At 38.2% G+C, this 21905-nt stretch overlaps 1 protein-coding gene across 2 annotated transcripts in view; it reads left to right on the top strand.

Moving 5' to 3' along the window:
- GPR176 (G protein-coupled receptor 176) overlaps positions 1–21577 on the top strand; it is a 41066-nt gene extending 19489 nt beyond the window's left edge. For both annotated transcript variants that reach the window (XM_062619300.1, XM_062619301.1), the window contains 2 exons: positions 16860–17112; positions 18726–21577. In XM_062619300.1, coding sequence (XP_062475284.1) covers positions 16860–17112; positions 18726–19833 — 1361 coding nt within the window. In that variant the 3' untranslated portion in view covers positions 19834–21577. The remainder of the gene's footprint in view (positions 1–16859; positions 17113–18725) is intronic.
- The last annotated feature ends 328 nt before the right edge of the window (positions 21578–21905 follow it).

The raw sequence follows: 21905 nt of genomic DNA on the forward strand, positions 1-21905 counted from the left end.
GTGGCAGTGGTTGGTACTCCTCTGAAGACCTTTCTGGCAGATAGAGGTTGGCCTGCTTTCTGCCTTTCTTGCCCAATCTTTCCTAGTCTACATCCCCACTTAAAAAGCTAAGAAAAGGGATAGGTGTGGTAGGTAGCCTGCTGAAAATTCATCAGCCAGTGCAATCAGATGTGTAGTATGCTTCTCTCTCCCTGTTCTGGTCACTTGGGCACAATAGGGAGAAAAGTATACCTTGCTCTCTGCAGCATCTTGCACCCTCTGGTAGCTGGTGGAAGAAAGCAACCCTATGGAGCTGTTAGCACAAGCTGCACCACCACGCCAGGGCTGGCGAGGTGATGTGGGTGCTGAGTCTCCTGTGCATGGGCAAGGAAGCCAGTGCCTGCTGTGGGGCTTGCTTTATCACTGCTTGTCATGGTGAGGGCTGAGAGAGATTTCTGTGCTCTGTACCTAAGAAGCAAAGTCTTACACCAAGAAACAAGTGGCACAGAAGGAGCAGTGTTGTAGCAAGGTTCAGAGAGGAAGGGTCTTGGACTGGGAGAGGCTCCTTCTGCATAGAAATGTGTGCTAGAGAAAAGCAGATGGGGTTGTTTCTCAGAGCCCCAGTGTATTAATATTTCAGCAGGGAAGAGGGAGATTCCTCTATTTTGTTCTGTCTGGAACAGAAAAATTTTCCTTACTGTCAGCTATTACAATGAATTGCCATCTTAAGTAAATAAACCTGATTGCCTCCCTATTTTATGTGATGTTATACCAGGTCATAAGCTCTTGCATGTATCGATCTAGTTCATCCTAAAGGACTTGGTTACTTTTCATGAAGGTTTTAATAGGAAGATTTATAGGGAAGTCGGACACCAGAGCAAAAAGTTTTCCAAATAGAGTAGAAAAAGTGTTCAAAAGTTTATGAATGTGACTTCGTAAGTGGCTAACGTGTTATTTGTTTGCTGCTAGTAATAAGGACAGCAGCCTGGGTTTTTTTTAAATTATTTTTTAACATCTGAATTCAGGAACTGAGTTTTGTTTTATGGGTCCAACATGGACTTCAGAACTGCAACAAAGTGTGGAGTTTGCTTTGGTTTTCCTTGCACAAATCATAGAATCATAGAATAGTTAGGGTTGTAAAGGACCTTAAGATCATCGAGTTCCAACCCTCCTGCCATGGGCAGGGGCACCTCACACTAAACCATGTCACCCAAGGCTCTGTCCAGCCTGGCCTTGAACACCGCCAGGAGCATTCACAACTTCCCTGGGCAACCCATTCCAGTGCCTCACTGCCCTTGCAGTAAGGAACTTCTTCCTTATATCCAGTCCAAACTTCCCCTGTTTAAGTTTGAACCTGTTACCCCTTGTCCTGTCACTACAGTCCCTAGTGAAATGACTAGGTGTTAGGAAACTCAGTGTCATGCCTGGAGCAGTGGGACTGCCCTGTCTCATCTGTGTGGGCTTAGGGAGAGTGGAAAAGTATGGTGGTGTTTTATCATCCTTTGCATCCAAAGGTTTGAAGTCGTGGATGTGATTTAAGAAACCAGCATCCAGACTCCTCATGGCTGTTTGAATTATAGAATGGTTTGGGTTGGAAGGGACCTTAAAGATCATCTAGTTCCAACCCCCCTGCTGTGGGCAGGGACACCTTCCACTAGACCAGGTTGCTAGACAAACTTTGTGGTGTGTTGCAGTACTGAGAGGGCTCATTTTGTAAGGTTATTCTGTTCCAGCAGATTAATGCAGTTTGGAGTGGCCTAAAGCATTTAAAAAAAGAAATTTTGGCCTGCATTTTGAGTGCTGTTAAAACATGTGTCTGCATCTATGTAGGTTTTAATGATAAAGGAAATTTTGTACTTTAGAAAACATCGTTAAAGCTATAAATTTGTGAATTTTCAACTTCGGAGTAAAAGGAAAAAGAAAAGTTGTCTTTAATCAAGTTAGCTTATTTTCAAAGTCTTATCCTTTATTCAGCCAAGTCTCTCTTGGCCCAGTAAATATGGCAAGATTTTACTTTGAAGGGTGCAGAGTGAAGTATAGGAGAGATTTCTCCAATATACTTCATTGTTGTATGTTCCCCTCTGTTTTTAAACTGTAGTTTTTGCTAAAGATCACAAGAGTGTAAATCAGTTTTGTCCCCAAAAAGCAATACAGAGGGCTCCAGATAATCCTGCCGCTGGTACCAAACAACAAAACAATGCAATTACACTGGAGTTTTACCTCCACCTGCTCTGATTGCAGGCTTCATGTTACTCTGTGGAGCAAGTGCAATGATAATCCAAATACAGGTGAATAAGGGTTTTTAGGTAAATGTTCTGGAAAGTGCCTGTGAAAATAGCTAATTGCTGTTGTTTCATCCAGATGAACAGGTGAGCTGTACACACACTACTGTGTTAAATGCAGCATTTGTAACAATGAAAGCATCATTAGTGTCACAAAATTCTGAAGATTTGAAGATTACTTAGTATTCACATTTGTCATTAACTCTCTTATTTTGCATTTTGTTTACTTGCATTTCAGTAAATGTAAGAAATGTGCTACCAGGTTTGTGCCAAACCAGATAAAAATGAGCCCTTGCAAATAATATAGATCAAAGAGTACTGAACAACTCTCATGTCCAAGAGGGGTCTGGCTTCAGCCTGAAACTTCTGTTTTCTCTCCTCCTCACCTTGCACTTTTTTAGCTGGTTTAGTAAAAGGTGTTGCCTCCTGTACCATCTTTGCCTCTCATTCCTTTGCAGAGCTGTGGTTCTTGTGGGTATTTGTTGTACTGAAGTGGTGATTTGAGATTAGATTTATGATTTTGCTTCATCCTATGAAAAAATGCAAAGACCTCACCTGTAGAGCAGTTCTAGGAAAAGTACATTGCTACTCCAATACAGCTTTAGTAATAGGTACTGAAAATGCATTTTTAAAAACCCTGAACAATTCAAATAGTGTAAAAATACAAAATTAGTAAGTAAATTGAATGAATAATGTTCATAAGTATAACACTTGGCAGAAAGAGGATGCATTCAGAGGAAAAAACAATAGCCACTAGTATCTACGGTAGCCACCAAACACAGCATGAAAACAGACTCTAAATCTTCATGTTTTTTAATTTGATAAAGAATGCTTAGAAGCCAAAAAATTACCCCAGGAATATATATATATGTGGACATGCATTTCTTCATCAACACTGGTTCAGTTTCACAGCAACATGGTATTGGTAAATAGTAAGTTAACAAAGCAAAAGTGAGAATAGAGGAAAGGGAATAATTTTAGTGCCAATTGCATTGAATTACAGTTTTTATGTATTTTCAGAGCAGTATGAATCCGGTAATTGTGTTCTTGGTGTTCATCCAAATGTGATGTATGAAGGAAATAAGAATTTAACCCGATAATGCCTTCTGGTTTCTCTGGCAGGCTGCAGAGGAGAACAGTGGGGTATCTTGACACGGGTCACACCAAGGTGTAGTTGGTGATGTGAGGAATGTCCTGTTGACACAGCCAAGGGTCTGCTGGCAGCTCAGGCTAGGTCCTTTGTTGCAGAGAGGATTAAAAGTAGCGATCAGATCAATACAGATCAACCTCTGAGTTTGTGCTTCTGGAAGGTTAATGCTGTACTTTTATACTCCCAGTAGTATTTGAACTTGGCATATGTGACATGCATACAGGGAGCAGTCTCTTGTACTCTTCCTTTTTTTTCCATTTGTATTTCAGAGAAATAAAAATACCTTCCTCTTTTATGGGTGGCATTGCTCGTTAACCTGATGAGAGGGTTGAAAGAATAGAGGAAAACTCATCATCTCCTTCATTCAGTTGTTCACAGCAGGGAGAATTAGAGATGACCTGCAAGTCCTGCTTTCCCTGTCTTTTTTAGCAGGGTCAAGAAAGCAATAAGATAGTGTTATGATCATGTTCATCTAAGTAAGTGCTGGGACAGCCAAATTAATTGACAGTGGCTTGCCTGAAGGATGAAAAGTGTCTTCAGGTCTCAGTTTTGCATTTTGTTTTGTTTTTAGCTTTTCTAAGTAGGTTTATTGATAATGTAGGTCTCCTTGCATGTCCTACAGAAACTCCGTCATTTCAGCAAAGGAAAGCAAGTTATGAAATATTTTACAACTAATTGATGAATTAGGCAGCCTGGCATCAGTGGAATGATAAAAACAAAACAAAACAAACAAACAAAACACCAAAAAAAACCAACCCAAAACCAAAAACTTTCCAATTATGTCTTCTAATTTCCAAGGAATGGAAGTAGTCCTTTGGGTCATTCCACAATTCTGATGTGTGGTTTCAAAACATTGCAGAAAATAAAGCTTCATGACTGCCGTTAATATTGCAATGAGCCATGTGGCAGAAATGGCCAAGTATGTGGCCTGGAAGAGAGTTGCTTTTCTTTAAAATAAACAAAACCAAACCCAGACATGTTGCAAATTAGATACAAAATAATTGATGCATTGTTTAGTTTAACCACTGAAAATCAGAGAAGGTTATTGACGTACTGCTCTGTAGTGCCAGATTAAGACTTATACGAAGGTCATTAAACAGCAATTCAACATCAGTAATTATTAATGTAGGTACAACTCAAACATTAATATTGCATTAATGTTTTTTGCATTTATGTATTCACTAGATGCTCTGTGAAATATTTATCTAACCATAATAGCTGTCAGTTACCTCTGTTAGCATATTTTACCGGTAAAGCTTGAGGTGGTAAATTAACTTTTCCATACTTGAAATCCAAGGAGTATTTTATTTGCTGTTGGAACACTGAGGCATGAACAAAAAATTGAATAATCCCAGTAAAAATAGTTTTATAGGAATTGGGGAAGGGTTATGTTGTGCAATTCTACTTTAGGGTACAAGTGGGACACCCTTGCTCTCGTTAGTGTGCAGGTTCTGCTGTGATCTGTTGGGCTACTCACACAAGCAATGGTAGAATGAGTCAGGTTTTAACAGCGTACGTCTGCGTTCCTATGTAATGATTTTCTTTGCGTCATTATAGTGCTAATTTTTGATGTTAATTTTTTATTGAGTAGGCTCCAGAGGCAGTTGTAGACTCTCGGTAAAATTCTGTGGGCTTTTGGGAGCTTTTCTTTCTTTACTTTCAATCTAGAACATCCACTGTTTTAATTCCAAGATTGTTAACTTTACTGATGAAGTCTTCTTCTGCTGTCCTTTTGGAAAAGAGACTTCTTCTGAAGGCACTTCTCATAAACTAAAGCTTTTAAAGCAGCGTCGTAGTTCATGGCACTCCTACAATGTTAGCACAAAGATCCAAATGAATCATGAATGCAGAGCATCCACAGATTTTTCTATACATAGGAGTGGGTTGACAGAACAGGCCAGGGGGTTGTACCTGTGCTAAATATTTTTCTTGGAGAGCACTGTAGTGTTGCAGTCTGTCAGTAATAATTATCTTAATTTAAAAAAAAAAAAAAAAAGAGGGGGGAAATAAGGAAAATGGGATCACCTTGACAGAATCTGAAAGAAGTCTGTGTGCTAATTTGCTAAAATTAAGACATTTTAATGAATATTTTGGAATATAGGTAGATATATTTCCTGCTGTATTTATGTAATTTCCAAAATATGAAAGAGAGGTTATTACAATTGCGCAATTCAAAATGACCATCACTATGGAAGCCCTCTGTTTGCTTATGTTAAACTTGTCTTTAAAGTTTTACAGAGTGACTAATGTGGTTTTTCCCCAGTACGCATCTGGTAGCAAACTGTTTAAAATGGTTATTGCTGATGAGTTGTCTCCCACTGGAAAATCAGAGAGTTGAGGTAACCTCTGACAGTAGATTGTGCTGTTATTTGAGTGCTTCCTCATTAAGCATTACTTATGCTTGCATTGGCACTTTAACACCTGAATGGCTTATTACAATGTCTCTTAGGAAAAGAGAATTTATGTAATGCCTTTTTCTTAATTTGTTGGGTTTTGTTTGTTTATTTTTTAATAAAATGTTCTACTCAGATTGAATTGACCTGAGAAAAACTCAGGTACGTATTCTTTAGTTTGTACTTGAGATTCTCTTATTATTTATTCTTAGTGTAACCATCCTGATGGTTTGCTTTTGGAACTTTCAGACAGTTTGGTAACATACTTGCAGTATTTCTGTTACATGACTTTGTGTGCCATTTACAGTATTGTTGTTTGTGTTTTTTAAACAATTCTGTTGGCTTTTTTTCTCCTGCAATTAATTAATCATATTTTTTTTTAAATGAGATTTGCTTGTTTGCAATGCTAGTTTTATATGTAGGTACAAAGCTGAAGGGTTTTATCTGGATACCTTTCAGTTCCAAAGCTGAAATTGCCATAGATTTTTGGTATACTTTTTTGTTGCTACTTTGTGGAAGCCAAGAGAAATTGCTGGATTGTCTTTATTTTCTGTTTTTTTTTCCATGTGGGGTAGACAGATGTGAAACGTTTTTACCTGCTGACAGTGGATGATGCAGTACAAGAGAGGAGCAGCTACACAAATGTATCATTCCCACCATTGTGACATGGTAGCTTTTGTAGGAAAGCAAAAGGGTAGAAGGGGTGAGAAATACAGGCATACAAAAACCAGCTGCTGAGATATAAATAATACATGCCTTAGTTTATAGCAGTAAGTGGTTTGAATGTAATAAGCAGAGGTCAAAGACACAGCAACTAGCATCTCAGTTATTTGTAATTTATTGCCACAACAAGAAATGTTGTTTTATAGATGACTGCAGAGAACAGATGCAGGAACCCTGGAGAGCTTTCCTAATGAGCATGTATTTGTATGTGTATGTGTGCATAGGAAAACACAGCAAGCTGTAGATGATTTAATACATCCACTTGCTGATTTGCCTCAGTCAAAGAAGTCACTATTTGTGGTCCTCTTTGGTGGAAGAGATGGGATATGCATATATTGTTTTTCCTTCATGTTTCTGATGGCAGCTGCTGTCTTTTATAGGGTAAGTTGTATGCTACATTTGTTGGGCTCCTTCAGTTTTTACATGTATATTGCTTATACATGGTAGAACTTTATCAGATTTTACATATATGTAGACAGACAATGACAATTTTTTTTTTTTTATTTTGGAAAATAAAACTAGAAGCTAATTTTAGATTCTGTTGTTCCAGCTCCATAGCAATTTTTTATGTTGAAAAATCATATAGAAATCAGTTTGATTTAATATGCTAATAGACCTAAAAAACCCATGTATCAGCCAAAAATTGTCTTCAGGTGCATCTATCAGCAAAACACAATTTTAAAATTTTATACTGCATATGGGTGGTTGGTGAGGGCACCATCATCAGCCCGTACTAGGTCATAAACCCATGCTAATAAAGGAAACATACAGCAAAGTTTTGGCAGTGTTATGGCAAGTTTCAGTATAGAGTATCTTCTGCGGTGCCCTGCAACTAATGAAGTACAAATATGGATGGCTAATTATATTTGTAACAGTAGGGATGAAAAGGAGACTTACAGTAACAACAATCATGGTACCTTCATTTTCCAGTAGGGCAGTCACCTGGATTCTTGGAAAGTTAAAGGAAAACTTAAAAATTCTTTCCACACATCAGAGGTTCTATTTGGGGTGAATGTTGCATGGTTTTACAGCTTGCCTTACCCTCAGAACTATTTTTTTGCTAGAGGGCATCCAGAGCTACAGTTTATAAAACTTTTCTTATTCTTAAGATCAAGAGAAATTTCAGTAGTTCTTCAGTGTGTGTAACTGAATCTGGTTCCCTTTTCTTCAGCCAACCCCAGGCATTTATGTCTCTCTCTGGATTTTGAGTCATCAGTCCTGATTAGATAACGTATTACCTGTTGGCCTTGCTGAGGAGATTAAAAATGTGAATCAAGCTGAATTTCTGGCTTTTTTTAAAATAAAACAGAAGCCGGAAGCAATAATATTAGCTTTTCATAGTTATATTTGTAAAGGCACTTGAAAGATGAATGATTGTGGCGCATCTCACTAAGCCAAGTGCTGTTCTGGTTTTAACTGTTGTCTTGCAGAGAATGGACATGGGAACAGCAGTGTCTCTTGCTGGGAGGATTTTGAGCAAAGAAAAGTGAACTCAGCTATTAAAAGAGTAAAAGAAAGCAGGCTGGAGAGTAGGACTACAGAAGTCCTGCAATGGAGTTCTGTTGTAGATGGGGACTGTAGAAAAATGAGAGAAAAAGAAATTTAACAAGAGTTTCAATCAAAGATCATTTTTGTAAATGAAATGCTTGATCAACAAAATCTCAAATTTTACTTCAGGGCTCTGTGTGTTTTAAGGAAAAAAAAAACCCAAAACACAAACACAAACCAAAACCCTACCTCTTACATTCAGTCAGGCCAAAAATGTCACTGTGATCTTGACAGTGAAGCACTTTGCTTGCCCTGAGGTATCCCATGGGAATTCATCTGTTCCCTCTGGCAAGTTGGAACAAATCCAATTTGTTCTGTAAATACATATTTCTTCAGTGAAATGCCTCACTCTGGTAAACAGAATAGTTTTCCATGTGATATTAAAAAAAAAACAAACAAAAAAGTATTTGATTTAGGGTCATCCCGATTTTTGTTTTTTAAGGTTTGTTTTTTTTTTTTTTTCTTTCAGTTTAGAACTCATGGTGATTCAGAGGTGTGTCAGAGTCCCCAGTACATTCTTCTTCCTAGCAAGTGTTTGAGCCCTTTCACAGGGCTGGGAGGAGTGGAGAGAGCCATTCATTACAGTCAGCTGTGGAGGGAGGGGAAAAAAACTTGTTTCTAAATATAATGTAATTAATCCCTCTGCACAGGATGTATTAAAAATATGTAATTTATGTCTGAAGACATCTGTGTGTAAAGAATCAAGATCCAGTACACCCAGCTGGTGCTTGCTGCAAGGCAAAACTATGTGGAGAATGTAATTTTGTTTCTGATAACCTTGCACTTTGGAGAAAGGGAAGCACAGTCAAACCGGTGCAGAAATTACATCAGATCTTTCTTACTTGTATAAAGCGAAAAAAGAAAGTGACAAGGCTGTGGGGTAGGCCAGAAAATAATTTCTGTTCTATGAAATAGCTGTTACTATGGTGTCTTTCAGCTACAAACTCTGTAATTTCAGCTTCAATGGAGGATGAAAATTGGTGCTAATGGGTAGGAATTATTTTTTTAATCATGAGTGCAGCAAGATAGCCTCAATTACCAAGTAAAATATAGTCTGTCTTCCAACTACTAGTAATTACCACAGGCTTGTGCTCCTCCATTAAGTATCATTCATTTAAAATTGAGTGTATTTCTGCTTTTTGCCTCAACAAATGAGCCAGGGAAAATCAGCTACCCAGTAATTTAATCAAATTGTCCAGTTGGTTATATACTATTAGACAGCATAGATCTCACATATCCACTATGCTACAGCAACTAATTTGAGTTTTGTCTTAATATCTTAAGCGAACAACTGGAAAAGTATTGGATACAGAAAAAATGATTTTCATAAGAACAGTGTTGCTGAGCCATGTCTGTGTTGTGTTCTGGTCTGGTAGCATTTTGTACAGATGGAAGGGTGAAGGCAGGGGGTAGTAAGGCTCTGAACAGCACAGGGGGTCATCATGTCCAGAGGGGAAGCTGGATGGTTGTTCCTGTGTGCTGTGGATGCTGGAGCAGCTTGCAGCCCCATCCAAATGCTAGAGTTGCTCTAAAAGATGTTTTCCCACAGCCTCACAAGTGCAAAACTGTCACTCTCCTCCTGGATCTGACCTTGGCATGTCATGCAGAGAGGTCCGAGGTCCAAGGTCCTGCAGGTTTCTCCTGGAAGAACCGATTAGAGAGTGAGGCTGGCCTTGTAAACAAACCAAGTTGAGCTGCATCTGCAACATGAAAAATCACAGCTCAGTGACTGCACCAAAGTGCCTGCATATGGATTGCAGGTGCATATGGGCAAAGTCAGACAAAAAGGACCATCTGAAGAGAGGTGCCTGGATGTACGTAGGAATGCTACCAACAGACACAGCTACAGGCTGTCTACAAAGATGTATCAGTGGAGAGCATTGTTATTTAAAAACAAAACTTAAACATGCTTGCTCCTTGTGTTGACTGCTGTTTACAGTTACATTCAGCACCACAATCGGGGAGCTCAAGTTATTTCCTTTTTGCTTGACATCATCTTGTGTAAGATGTGCTACTATTGCATCACCTCAGTCATTTCATAACATACAGGTTCAATATGGCCCTTTTCTGAGTTCCTTAGAAAACAAAGGGACAAAAGCTATTCCCCTTGTACCAGGGATGATGAACAATGACTGGCTGTTCAGAAAAATTACCCGCTTTCAAGCCTTGTAGTGTTTTAATAACAATGTCGGATTTGCTCTCTGAGAGTGACTGGCACAAAGCCTCATGTAAGAAAGGCCAGATGATTCACTAGATGTGATACCTGCTTGGCAAAGATGATGTGGGATCTAGTACTTCTGCTAATGATTTCATGTACATTGATAATGATATTCAGTATTTTTAGCTGTTCTATACCTATTTCCTTTATTTCTATTTCCTTCCTCTGTAGAGGAGGTAAAAACATTGGTCCTCATGTCATGGGGGACTCTCATGGGGGTCATGTAAAGTCCTTGGGTTTAAAAATTTTTGGTTATATTTTCACAATAAGTAAAACAAGCTGGTCCCTTAGGCACTGTGATTCAAAAAGTTAATAACTTTAAAAAGATTTGTATTCCTCTGATGGATAGGGCAGTAAATCTGGACATTCTTTTTTTTTCAATTTTTTTAAATTTCCTATCTTAGGTTTCAAAGGTAATGCTATACATTTGTCATGTTTTCCTGACATGGGAGCAATCCAAGCTCCAGAAGTTGCAGACACAATATTCTTTAAACTTTTTTCCTTCCAAGAAGCTTAAAGAGTTTCAGGTACTTTGAGGATATCCATTTTTAAATAGAGGCAAGTAATTCAGGCAGGTTGACTGTACTTAAGCAAAATAAGTGGGTTTGGTTGTTTCCTTGATCATGGTGGCTGTTGAAGGACTGTAATTTATCAAAAGGGAGAAAATGATTGTTGCTGCCCAGAAATCATGTCTGTTTAATGGACAATAAGTACAAAAAATGAGTTGGGAAAAAGTGGTAGTGGGTATGAAGAAGGAGAGAATTACCAGTGCAGGACTTTCTTACCTCCCTTCAGTAGGCATATGTAAGAGAAATGCAAGTGGGCATCCTAGACTTTAGCATGGTGCAATTAATTTAGAATCTGCCCACAGACGATAAACTTATAAAGTAGTAAGGGCAACAGTAAAAAAAGTCAGAAATGGCATTATATTAATGATTATTTACCGAAGTGATTTTGACATTACGAATACCACCATAGCACACAAGTTCTGCTTTCTGTAAGAACAATTTTAAATTTCCTCAAATATGTTTCCTAACTTTACTCCATCTTCACAACAAGGCAGAGTAGCTGCTGCCAGTGGATTGTTTAGGCAGGTGTTGGCCTTGGCAATACTGCAGTATTGCAAACTTGACAATCCTAGGCAATCCTGCAACAAAAGTCAATGATTTACCTGTTTTTACAAGGAAATCTTATGTTCATTTTCTGGAACTAAGCTGCTATGAACTAACTCCTTCCTTAAAATCTCTTCTATTGTGTAACTATACTGTGTAACTTGGGAGCAGAAACACACTAAATAAACACTCTAAAAAACCAGTATAATTTACATCTATACTGAAATGCTTTGCAACTAACTACTCTGTACTAAGCAAATTTGTGCTTGATGCAGTTCAGTAGAGCCAAGTTTGGTGATCAGAGCTTGATGGTAAGTATTTTACATAGTATAGTTCTACATCAAAACTTACGATGAAAGTAGGAACATGTGATTGGGAATTCCAAGAATAGCAGTTAGAAATATAATTTTAAAATTAAGGAGATCACCTGTTTTATGAAGTGGAAAAAAAAAAAAAGTTTGGTATACAGCAGATCTTGTTCCAAGGTAGTTCTCTTGCATCAGACACTTCATCTTGGATGTAAAACATCTGGTTGCACATGTGCACAAACTGAAAAGGAAATAAATATGTTAAAACCCCCCAAACTAAGTTATTGCCCACTCTTTTTATCACTGAATTTTGACCCTGGCAGCTAGAATGTAAAAAAAAGTTAAATATGGTTTCAGGACATTCTAATTTTCATCTATAAAAGCAATTCTGACAGTCTGATGACTGTATTTTTTAAACTAAAATATACAAGAATTATAAAAAATTACAATAATTTGGTCTTGCTTGAGCAGGGGTTTTGGTCCGGATGGTCTTTAGAGGTCCCTTCCACCCTCAACCATTCTGTGATAAAGTTAGACATTTTTTCCAGCTGTGTAAGCCAACATGTATCCTGACGGATCCCTGTTCCCTCTGGAGATGAATAAGTAAACAATATACGTTTTAACCTAAGAGGGATATTTGATAGCTATCTCTCAGGGGTTGCCAAAAATATTTCCAGTGATACACTTTTTAAGTGAGATTTGTCTTTTAGCATAGTAAGTTCAGCAGAAAAAAACCTTCCTTAAAATACCTCAGAAAACAGTATGAAAGAATGAGTTTGAGGATTGGGAATGTAATCATCCTGGTGTTTCAACAAGGGAAGTTTTTCTAGTTCATCATGCTGTGACTTTTTCAGTTAATTTCTTAATGGCTCAGTTCCTAACCTTTTTTCTTTGCTTCCTGTGTTGTTTTTTTAGAAAGAGTGCTGCCACTTCCTTCCTGTAATCCTGCATGAAGTGTGGGTGGGGTGGGCAGAGGCTCTTTGCTGGGAAAGATGGCTGGATCCTGAGAATGCCGCTCTGGGTGGGAGAGAAATCAAAGCAGAGGGAAGCAAGCTGCAAGGAGGAGTATTTTGCTAGAATGTGGACTTTGTTTTGATTCAATTATATTAACATTCAATTAATGTTAATAAAAATGTGAGATGAATGTCAAACCCAGCTAATGGATTGGGTTCCATGTGTTAATCGACAAACAGCTTATTTCTTCTTCCTTTTTTTTTTTTAACTCGATGATTGCATGGCAAATGCATTTCTTTTAAGTAACTGTCTCTGGTTTCCATGGGGATTGTCCTTCTGTTTGTTAGAGCTATTATTAAGAATCTTTCATGTTATTTGAATTACTGCTAAGAGCTAGTATTTCAAAACTAGCTCACCTGTTGATGCCTGCATCAATGCTTTGTGTCAGGCAGTGAAATCCAAGGAGAGTACAACTTGAAAGAGAAACAGAAGTATTTTTTGCTGCTTTGAATCAGACTAATGTATTCTGATAACATTTCATGCTCAGAGAATGTTACTTGCAGATACAGGGAATGTGAAACACTACAAAGGTTAGAAGCATACTTGTGCTTGGACCTTTTTATTTACTTGGTGTACTTCTATGCAACTTCATGTACTGTATGGCTGCTTATCTGTGATACCTCTCAATTAACAGTAGGGCATGACTGGAAACAACCATCTTTTCAAATCTGAATACAGTGGAATTGGTGTATAGTACATGGAGATTTTATTGAATGGTTATAGTTACAGTAATAGAAGAGGATAAAATGAACTCTGTTTAACCTTGTTTGGCAGGCTTTAAACATGGAAAGAGCTGCTTCTCATACAGTGGTTACCTATTTCCTATTCTTCTCTTTTAGTCTGAGAATTTTGCAAAGGCACAGAGAAGTTGCATACTTACCTCCTGCTTACTTAGTCTGTGTGCTGATAAGTTTGTCAACTATCGTTAGGTGTAGTAAGCATTTTATGTACACATAAATGTTCATTCTCTGAGAAGACCAAAAAAATGCCTTTCCTTTTTAAATGAAAACACTTCATCTTTTTTAGTTGTGGAATTCTGTACAACGAATATGGGATATGCTTTGTCACATGTGATCAATTATAAGTGACACTCCTGTCCTAGGCAGTATTGACTTCAAGGAAACAGCAAGATGCTACATTTTCCAGCTGCTTGTTCACTCCAGCTTTTCCTGGCTGCCTCCCAGCTAACCAGTACAATCCTGTTAAGAAGTTTGAATCCAAGGTTATGTAGCCCTAGAGCAGTTATCAAGCAGAAATATCTCAGAAACTAACTCATGGTAGAAAATGACAGTTTTGCCCACTGTCGGAGTGTGCAACAGCCTCTAGTACAGTTTTAAGTCAAGGAGAATACTGGTGTTAGACTAGCGTCTTTCACAGGATCAACAGTGAATGACTAATACATACAGAGCAGGGAAGTGCCTCTAGACATTGTGAAAAGGTTCAGAGTGCAATTGCCATAATGCTTGTTGAATTACCTTGTTGCCTGGAATGTTGTTATGCTTTTCCATGGAAAGGTGAGAAGCAACAAAATGGGAAATGCATGCAGTTTTATTCTGAAGCTTCTCAATATTTAATGCTGTGCGAGTTCCTGGTGTAATTTTTTTTATCTGAGTAGGTGGCTTTGAGATGCATGGAGGGAAATATTTGATTTGAAGGCATCAGCAGAACGATTTACCAGTCTATACTGAAGCTGATCTGGTTCATCAAGTTACTCATAGTTGCAAGTAGAAAAGTAATGTTTCACTGAGAGATACTCACTAATTTTCAAGTGGACAGTTCTCTCTGCTAATCCATTCTTTCCCTTTCAGGCTCTGACTTTACTGTGTCTGTCTAAGGGATTCTTCCTCATCTTAGAACTAGTATTTCTATTTTACACTTTATTCTTTCCACTTCTATTTAGGATTAGTCAGCACCAGGGCTAATTTAATTTCCTTGTGACTCTGATGTACAAATGACAATATGATGTAATTTGTAGAAGTAATTCAACAGTTGAAAATCTGTAGTCTTGAATGAAACTCCTCTGTAGGACCCTGAAGAATAGCTCAGGAGTTCTATAGCAGCTTCTGAAGTATTAATGAAAAACCCTCTTATTTTTTTTATTTTTCCATTCTGCATTTATATTCATTCTAATGGAGGTGAAACTTGCTTTGGAGGTAGGGTTACAAAATCAGTGCAGTTCAAACCAGATGAAAGATTCAAGTTAAAAACCAAACCAAACAAACAAAAAAAAACCCAACCCAACTCCTCCCGTATTCCAGGGCATTGTAATAACGTATGTGAGACTGGAGAGTCAGAGACATTCTTGAAAGCAAGTGGTCTGGTTGACTGAATATCTCCTAGCAACTTAGGAGGCTTTAAATACAACTGATTAAAGACTGCCTGTGAAATACATTGTCAAGCCCAAAGCACCTGCCAAAACCAGATGATGATTCTGTTCTTTAAAACACATCAGATAGTAAATATATAACTCAATATTTTGTCAGCTACCAAAAAGAAATTTGTGTAAGACGCAACACAGTATATAGAAAATTGAATTCCAAATTCACGAACTGCAGACTGAAATAGCATGTCCGTGAGGTGGATTTTGAAGTTAATGCTGCATGCTTCTATTGAAGTGGTGCACTGTTTTATCAAGAAGCTAAGCTTGACTTTCTGGTATTTCTTAGTACTTGCCATGAAGACAGGCTGAGGAAGTTGGGGCTGTTCAGCCTGGAGAAGAGAAGGCTGCGTGGAGACCTCATAGCAGCCTTCCAGTATCTGAAGGGGGCCTATAGGGATGCTGGAGAGGGACTCTCATTAGGGACTGTAGTAATAGAACAAGGGGTAACGGGTTACAACTTAAACAGGGGAAGTTTAGGTTGGATATAAGAAGGAAATTCTTTCCTGTTAGGGTGGTGAGGCACTGGAATAGGTTGCCCAGGGAGGTTGTGAATGCTCCATCCCTGGTAGTGTTCAAGACCAGGTTGGATGAGGCCTTGGGTGATATGATTTAGCGTAAGGTGTCCCTGCCCCTGGCAGGGGGGTTGGAACTAGATGATCTTAAGGTCCTTTCCAACCCTAACGATTCTATGATTCTATGATTTGGTATACACGTCAGCCATGTGAACAAGAATATGACCTTGCTGGCATTTTATGTGGGGGTTTTTATCAGTTAGAGGAAAAATCAAGCCAAAAAATGGTAGTGTCAACAGAGAGAAGTAGGGGGGACTGCAGCTGCTTTTTCATCTCAGTCAGCAGCTTAAGATGCTGTTTTCTTTCACTGTGTATATTTGACTTTTCTCTGTACTTCTGCTTCACAGTCAGCCATTCACCCTATTTGAAACAAATGTGCAGGGCTTGAATATCCAGAAGTGAGTTGCCTTCTGTGTTTACTTTTGTGAAGTTACGTGCATTAAGTCTTTTTTTCTTTTTTTGCCTGCCCCATTTGTTTAATTGCAGGTCATTATGTATATATAAAAACTCTTGCGGGGGACAAAAAAAGACAAAATTCTTCTGGATGTGGTTTCACACAGGCCCATCTGTGTCACTGAAGTGGCCAGTGGAAAAACCAAGCTGCTGTGATGCATTTACAGAACACAAACAGATTAAAACTAATTTATATTCCAATTATCTTTACGTTTACTTGCAGTGTATTTTTATCTTTTAAAAAGAATTATGCACTACTTAGTAAAATATGAAAACTAGCAAATTTATATATTTGAATATTCAGGGTGGCTCATTTAATGCAGGAGTTAACATAAGCATCTAAAAGCATGGTTTGGGTATCCTATTTAAACATATTCCTCTGAAATTCCCTAATTCGTTCATCACTAGAAGATGGGAAGAGATAGCTGGGGAATAATTGTTTTCAGTTATCTGAATTATAAAGCCACTAGTCATTACACACTGTTTAGTTTGAGCAGTGTGATGGTTCAAATCAGTGACTCCTGGCAAACTCCAAACAAGCATTTTTGTTTGCAGTACCGGGGAACATTCAGAACTGTGAAAATTATTGTTGGGTTTGGGGGTGGAAGGGTTGGTTGCTTGTTTGTTTGGGTTGGAACTAGATGATCTTAAGGTCCTTTCCAAATCTAAGTATTCTATGATTCTATGATTTTTATTTTTGCTTTATCTTTCCTGTCTCTACTCACAGGTAACATCATGGTGCTGTGGTCAACTTGCAGAACATCAGTACTCAAGTCTGTAACAAACAGACTCATTAAGAATTTGGCCTGCTCGGGGATCTGTGCCAGCCTAGTCTGCGTGCCTTTTGACATTGCCCTTAGTGCCAGTCCACACTGCTGCTGGTGGATCTATACGATGCTTTTCTGCAGAATTGCCAAGTTTCTGCACAAAGTCTTCTGCTCAGTGACCATCCTTAGTTTTCCAGCCATTGCTCTTGACAGGTAAGAGAGAAAATTTGCCAGGATCCTTGATTTTTCTTTCTTATTTCTCCCTTTGAAACCCTTTTATATCTTCCATATTGATCTTTGAGTGCTTTCCTCACTGTGTGCAGCTTTTTTCTAGAACATATTGGCATATTTTTCTCTGTAACATCAGAACCCTTTATTTTTCAGTTTACTCTGATATCTCTGAACAATTATAAAGGACTTTGAGTCTATAGATTTGTCTTCAGAGAAGTTTTTATCCTTTCTTTCTTGTTTATAATTTTTGTTCAGTAATGGAACTTGAAAGCCGACAACTTCAGACTATAGGTAAGGTGCATTTTTAACTGTGGAAGTTGAAAGCAATTGCCTGTTAGAATAATTCACCAATGCCTGAGGTAGATTGTCTATCTATTTCAAATTTCAAATACAGATTTGTTTAAAAAAATCCCTCAGTATTAATACAATCGGAATTAATTCTGAGAGGTTTTGTATGTAGATCAGTCTAAATCAAAAGTGGCCCTTTGGATTGTCTAAGTTTTTGGATTCAGTTCAGTTTGCTTATTATTAGCAGTCACTTATTACACCTAAATGAACAGCTCTATCATCTTGTAAGTGACAGTAAGTAAGACATTTTTAAGGAAAGGTAGATACTGGTTTAATACAGTTTACATTACTGAACCAGTGCATTTATACATGTTAGATAAAATTATTGTTAGTCTGTTACTGTGTCTCACCACACAATACATTAGCTCTAACAAACTAAACGCTATACCTAATAAAGTGGTATGTCTCTTACTTGAATGTTAATGCCTTGATAAATGCAGTATCACTCTCTGTAATGCATACCAGTGTTGGCACTGGAATAGCATATCGTTTGCCCTTCATGAGTAAAACTTGCAATCTTACTCACAAAAAGCACAAACCGCTTCTGCTTATAATGGTAAGTGTAAAAGGGTAGGTTTGTCATGAAAATTCTATGAGCTTAAAAGTCTACAGTAGTAAGCAAACAATGAAGCAGTGTCTAAAATCTGAAGTGCATGTTTTAATGCACACAGAATGTTCAGTGTTGGACTGGTCTTTTGCTCAGGGCCTTGCCATACAGAGCTTCTGCAGAACAAAACTTCCAGTAGAGGAGTACGTGTAATTTGTGACCAACAGCTTTTTCCAAATATCCAGAGGAAAAAATCTATCATAAAGCAGGTTTTCAAATTAACTATGAGTATGACCTTTCAATGCAACATGCCTATGCCTCCATCACATTTTCTGAGATTTTGTGCTGTGTGCAATATACTGTCCTGTTTACAGGTAAATAGTGAAAGCTTCAAACTAATGTTCAAATGCATCAGCTGAAGTGATACAGTTCCACTTACTGAAAGAATCGTTTGCCACCATAATGTGATCATGAAGTTTGACTATTCACTTTTTTTCCACAGACAGGCCTGCAAAGGCATTCTCTTTTTGTTCTTTATTTTTTCCTCATAAGCTGGTAGTTATTTGGCAACCCAGTTAGGGTTTTGGGGCATTTTGCTCAGACAGCTCCTGAGAAGCTTCTCCTAAGCGTTATGTTCATTACAGATTTCACCTTTTGCATTGAATCAGTTGTAATTTTATTTTATTTTGGTTTTTGACAGGTACTACTCTGTTTTATACCCTCTGGAACGAAAAATATCTGATGCAAAATCCCGAGACCTGGTCATCTATATCTGGGCCCATGCAATAGTGGCCAGCATTCCAGTATTTGCTGTAACCAACGTGTCTGATATTTATGCCATGTCCACCTGTTCTGAATCTTGGAGTTACTCCCTTGGCCACCTGATATATGTCATCATCTATAACATCACCACAGTGATTGTACCAGTGGCTGTGGTATTTCTCTTTATGATTCTTATTCGCAGGGCACTGAGTGCCAGCCAGAAGAAAAAAGTCATCATAGCTGCATTAAGGACCCCTCAGAATACAATTTCTATACCTTACGCCTCCCAGCGAGAAGCTGAGCTTCATGCCATGCTGCTTTCCATGGTTATGATATTTATTTTCTGCAGTGTCCCCTATGTAACTTTGGTGATTTACCGCACCATACTCAATATTTCAGATATTTCAATCTTCTTGTTCCTCACTGCCATCTGGTTGCCCAAGGTCTCTTTGCTGGCCAATCCTTTATTATTTTTAACTGTGAACAAATCAGTACGAAAGTGCTTAGTGGGGACACTAGTACAGCTGCACCAAAGGTATAGCAGGAGAAATATTGTCAGTTCAGGTGGTTTTGCAGATGCTAATCTGGAGCCCAGTGTCCGTTCAGGAAGCCAGCTTCTGGAGATGTTTCATATCGGGCAACAACAAATCTTCAAGCCAGCAGAAGATGAGGAGAATGAGACCAAATCTGTTGGTGCTGGTGACTTGGAACAGAAGGAAATTCCTACCACCAGTTTAGAAGTAGGAGAGACTTTGGTTCACAAATTTATACCACAGACAATTGCAGACTCTACAGCTCAGGTGGCGCCGGCTGTGGTCACAGAAGCTGATACGGTAAATGACAAGTATTCCATACAGTTTGGTTTTGGACCCTTTGAGCTGCCTCCCCAGTGGCTCTCAGAAAACCGAAACAGTAAGAAGCGACTCCTGCCTCCTTTGGGGAATACACCTGAAGAGCTAATCCAGACAAAACAGCCTAAATGTAAAGCAGAAAGAAAAATCAGCAGAAACAATAAAGTCAGTATGTTTCCCAAGGTAGATTCTTAGTAAGAGCAGGAGCTTTAAGTGACAGGGGAAGGTCACCTGTTGTATGTGTGATCCCATGGATCTTTGTTATGCTGAAATTTGTTACAGGCTGATTTTTTTGTTTGTTCCAAATATAATTTAAACACACAAAGGTAAAAAAACTACAAGTATTCCTTATTAATACGTTTTCATGAAAATAATATATCAAGAGATGGTGGTTTTTAGTTGTATCTGTGAAAACCCCACAATGATACCTGCCTGATTTACTTTCAAAAAGTACATATGGCTTTGGGAATGCTTTGTATGGCTGAAAAATGAAAATAGTGGCAGTTTGCTGGGAAGCCTCATGTTGTATTAAAATGGACTGTGTCAAAATAACTTCATAGGAAAGGCTGTAGGGAGCAGAAGACAGATGCAAAATGGGTAAGTCCTAACCTGCTGTAAATATACAAAGCAAGGTTCTGCACATCTCATCAATGAAGTAAGATGGACTATTAAGTAGATATGTTTTCTATTAAGCCCATTTCTTCAATAAGTGTTAAAACTCCCATGACTTTTTGCACAAATTAGTTACCAAGTATCTGTCTGCACTCTTTTTTTGGCCTAAAAAAAACCTTCCACACAGCCAAAAATACCCAAATAATCATGTGTCAAACCTGAGAAAGATTTTATTTATTTATTTATTTTACTTTTTTATTTTTTTTTAAGAAAAGCATATAGTCTTGTAGTTTTAAATAAAAACTGGATTGGAGACCATGCAGGACAAAATCCTGACTCCAGTAAACAAATATGCATGTGCCAAAGGCATAAATAAAACACTTTGATCCTGTGATAAAGGACATATACGAATGTCCCAACAGTGTAATGTATGTATTGTGTAAGTAACCAAACTGTCAGCCTTCATGTAGACCCATCTGCTGGTGCACTCTGCTGTTTTGTTACAGGAAGGCTAGTAATGAAAGAACCAGGTCAGAAGTGCTAGTAGCCTTATACGGAACTGCTGAGTGAGGAAGCTGATATCAGACCCCAAAAAGCAAGGCTTATTAATGTCGTTGCTCACCACTGTCAGAGGCAAGGAGGTTTTTCTTCTATCTCCACAGATACAGATACCAACCCCACTTGTCTCACAGTGCAGATCACCCAGTGTACTAAAAAGAGACTTTCAAATCTGGTGCCCAATTCCTGAGTCAGAGTCACGCCATCAGCACACCAGCTTTCTAGGAGAGTTCAGGCATGGTACTGTAGCTTGTCCCCCATCACCACAGCCATATTGTCTTGTTTATGCTGAATGTGAATTTTAAACTGTATCAGTCTGCTGACAGATGACCTGAAATTGTTGTATCCCTGGCATTTTAACCCTTGTTCAGTTGCGAGTAGTCTTTCCTTCTTATCTGCGTTTGCTGTTGTGTCTCTGAGTAGTTTCTTAAAAGCACAATCTAGTAATGTCCTTGTGGTTATCCTGTAATTTAGCCCCTTGGTGCATGCCGACCCTTTATCTGTAGTTACTGTCTGTTTATGAAAGTAGTTTTCTTTAAAGCATACTTTTAAAAGGACAAAGTGAAAAATCTTGCCAAGTTCACAGTAACTTAGTAAATCCAACCTGTCATTGTTAAAAGTGAGAAAAAATTCTGCTGAAGCAGGATTTGGAGAAGTACCTGTTCTTCCTTTGGTTTGAAGAAAGCAGCTTCTGATGTCTCCAAGGTGATGGATTTCTACAAGGTATTAAAAGGAACAGTTTTAATAAAATTGTATTTAAAGAAAAAAATTATAAATTACTGTGTAAATGATGTTTTCCCTTCATTTCCTCTTTGTTTTCAGTGCACTTCACTTCTTGCTAGTTTAAGAACAACTCATCTTGAGAGTGAGGAGCAGTCTTCAGTGGGCCCAGATGGGTGGTGGGCATCCCAGCTGCCCTTCTTCTTAGATACAGAGAAGGCAGACATAGCTTGCCTGAAATCAGGCAGAAGAAATATTCAAGGAAAAGGTGTTCCTTCTGTGGCGAAGGTAGAGAAAGTAGCATAGCAGACATATTTTAAGTGTTAAAAAGTTATTTAATGGAGTGTTTGTTCTGCCAAAGTATAGTGAAAAAGCAG

Source organism: Pezoporus occidentalis, unplaced genomic scaffold, assembly GCF_034315485.1.
Source record: "Pezoporus occidentalis ecotype Australia unplaced genomic scaffold, CSIRO_AGI_Poc_V1 ctg21, whole genome shotgun sequence".
In the NCBI taxonomy this organism is placed as follows: domain Eukaryota; kingdom Metazoa; phylum Chordata; class Aves; order Psittaciformes; family Psittacidae; genus Pezoporus; species Pezoporus occidentalis.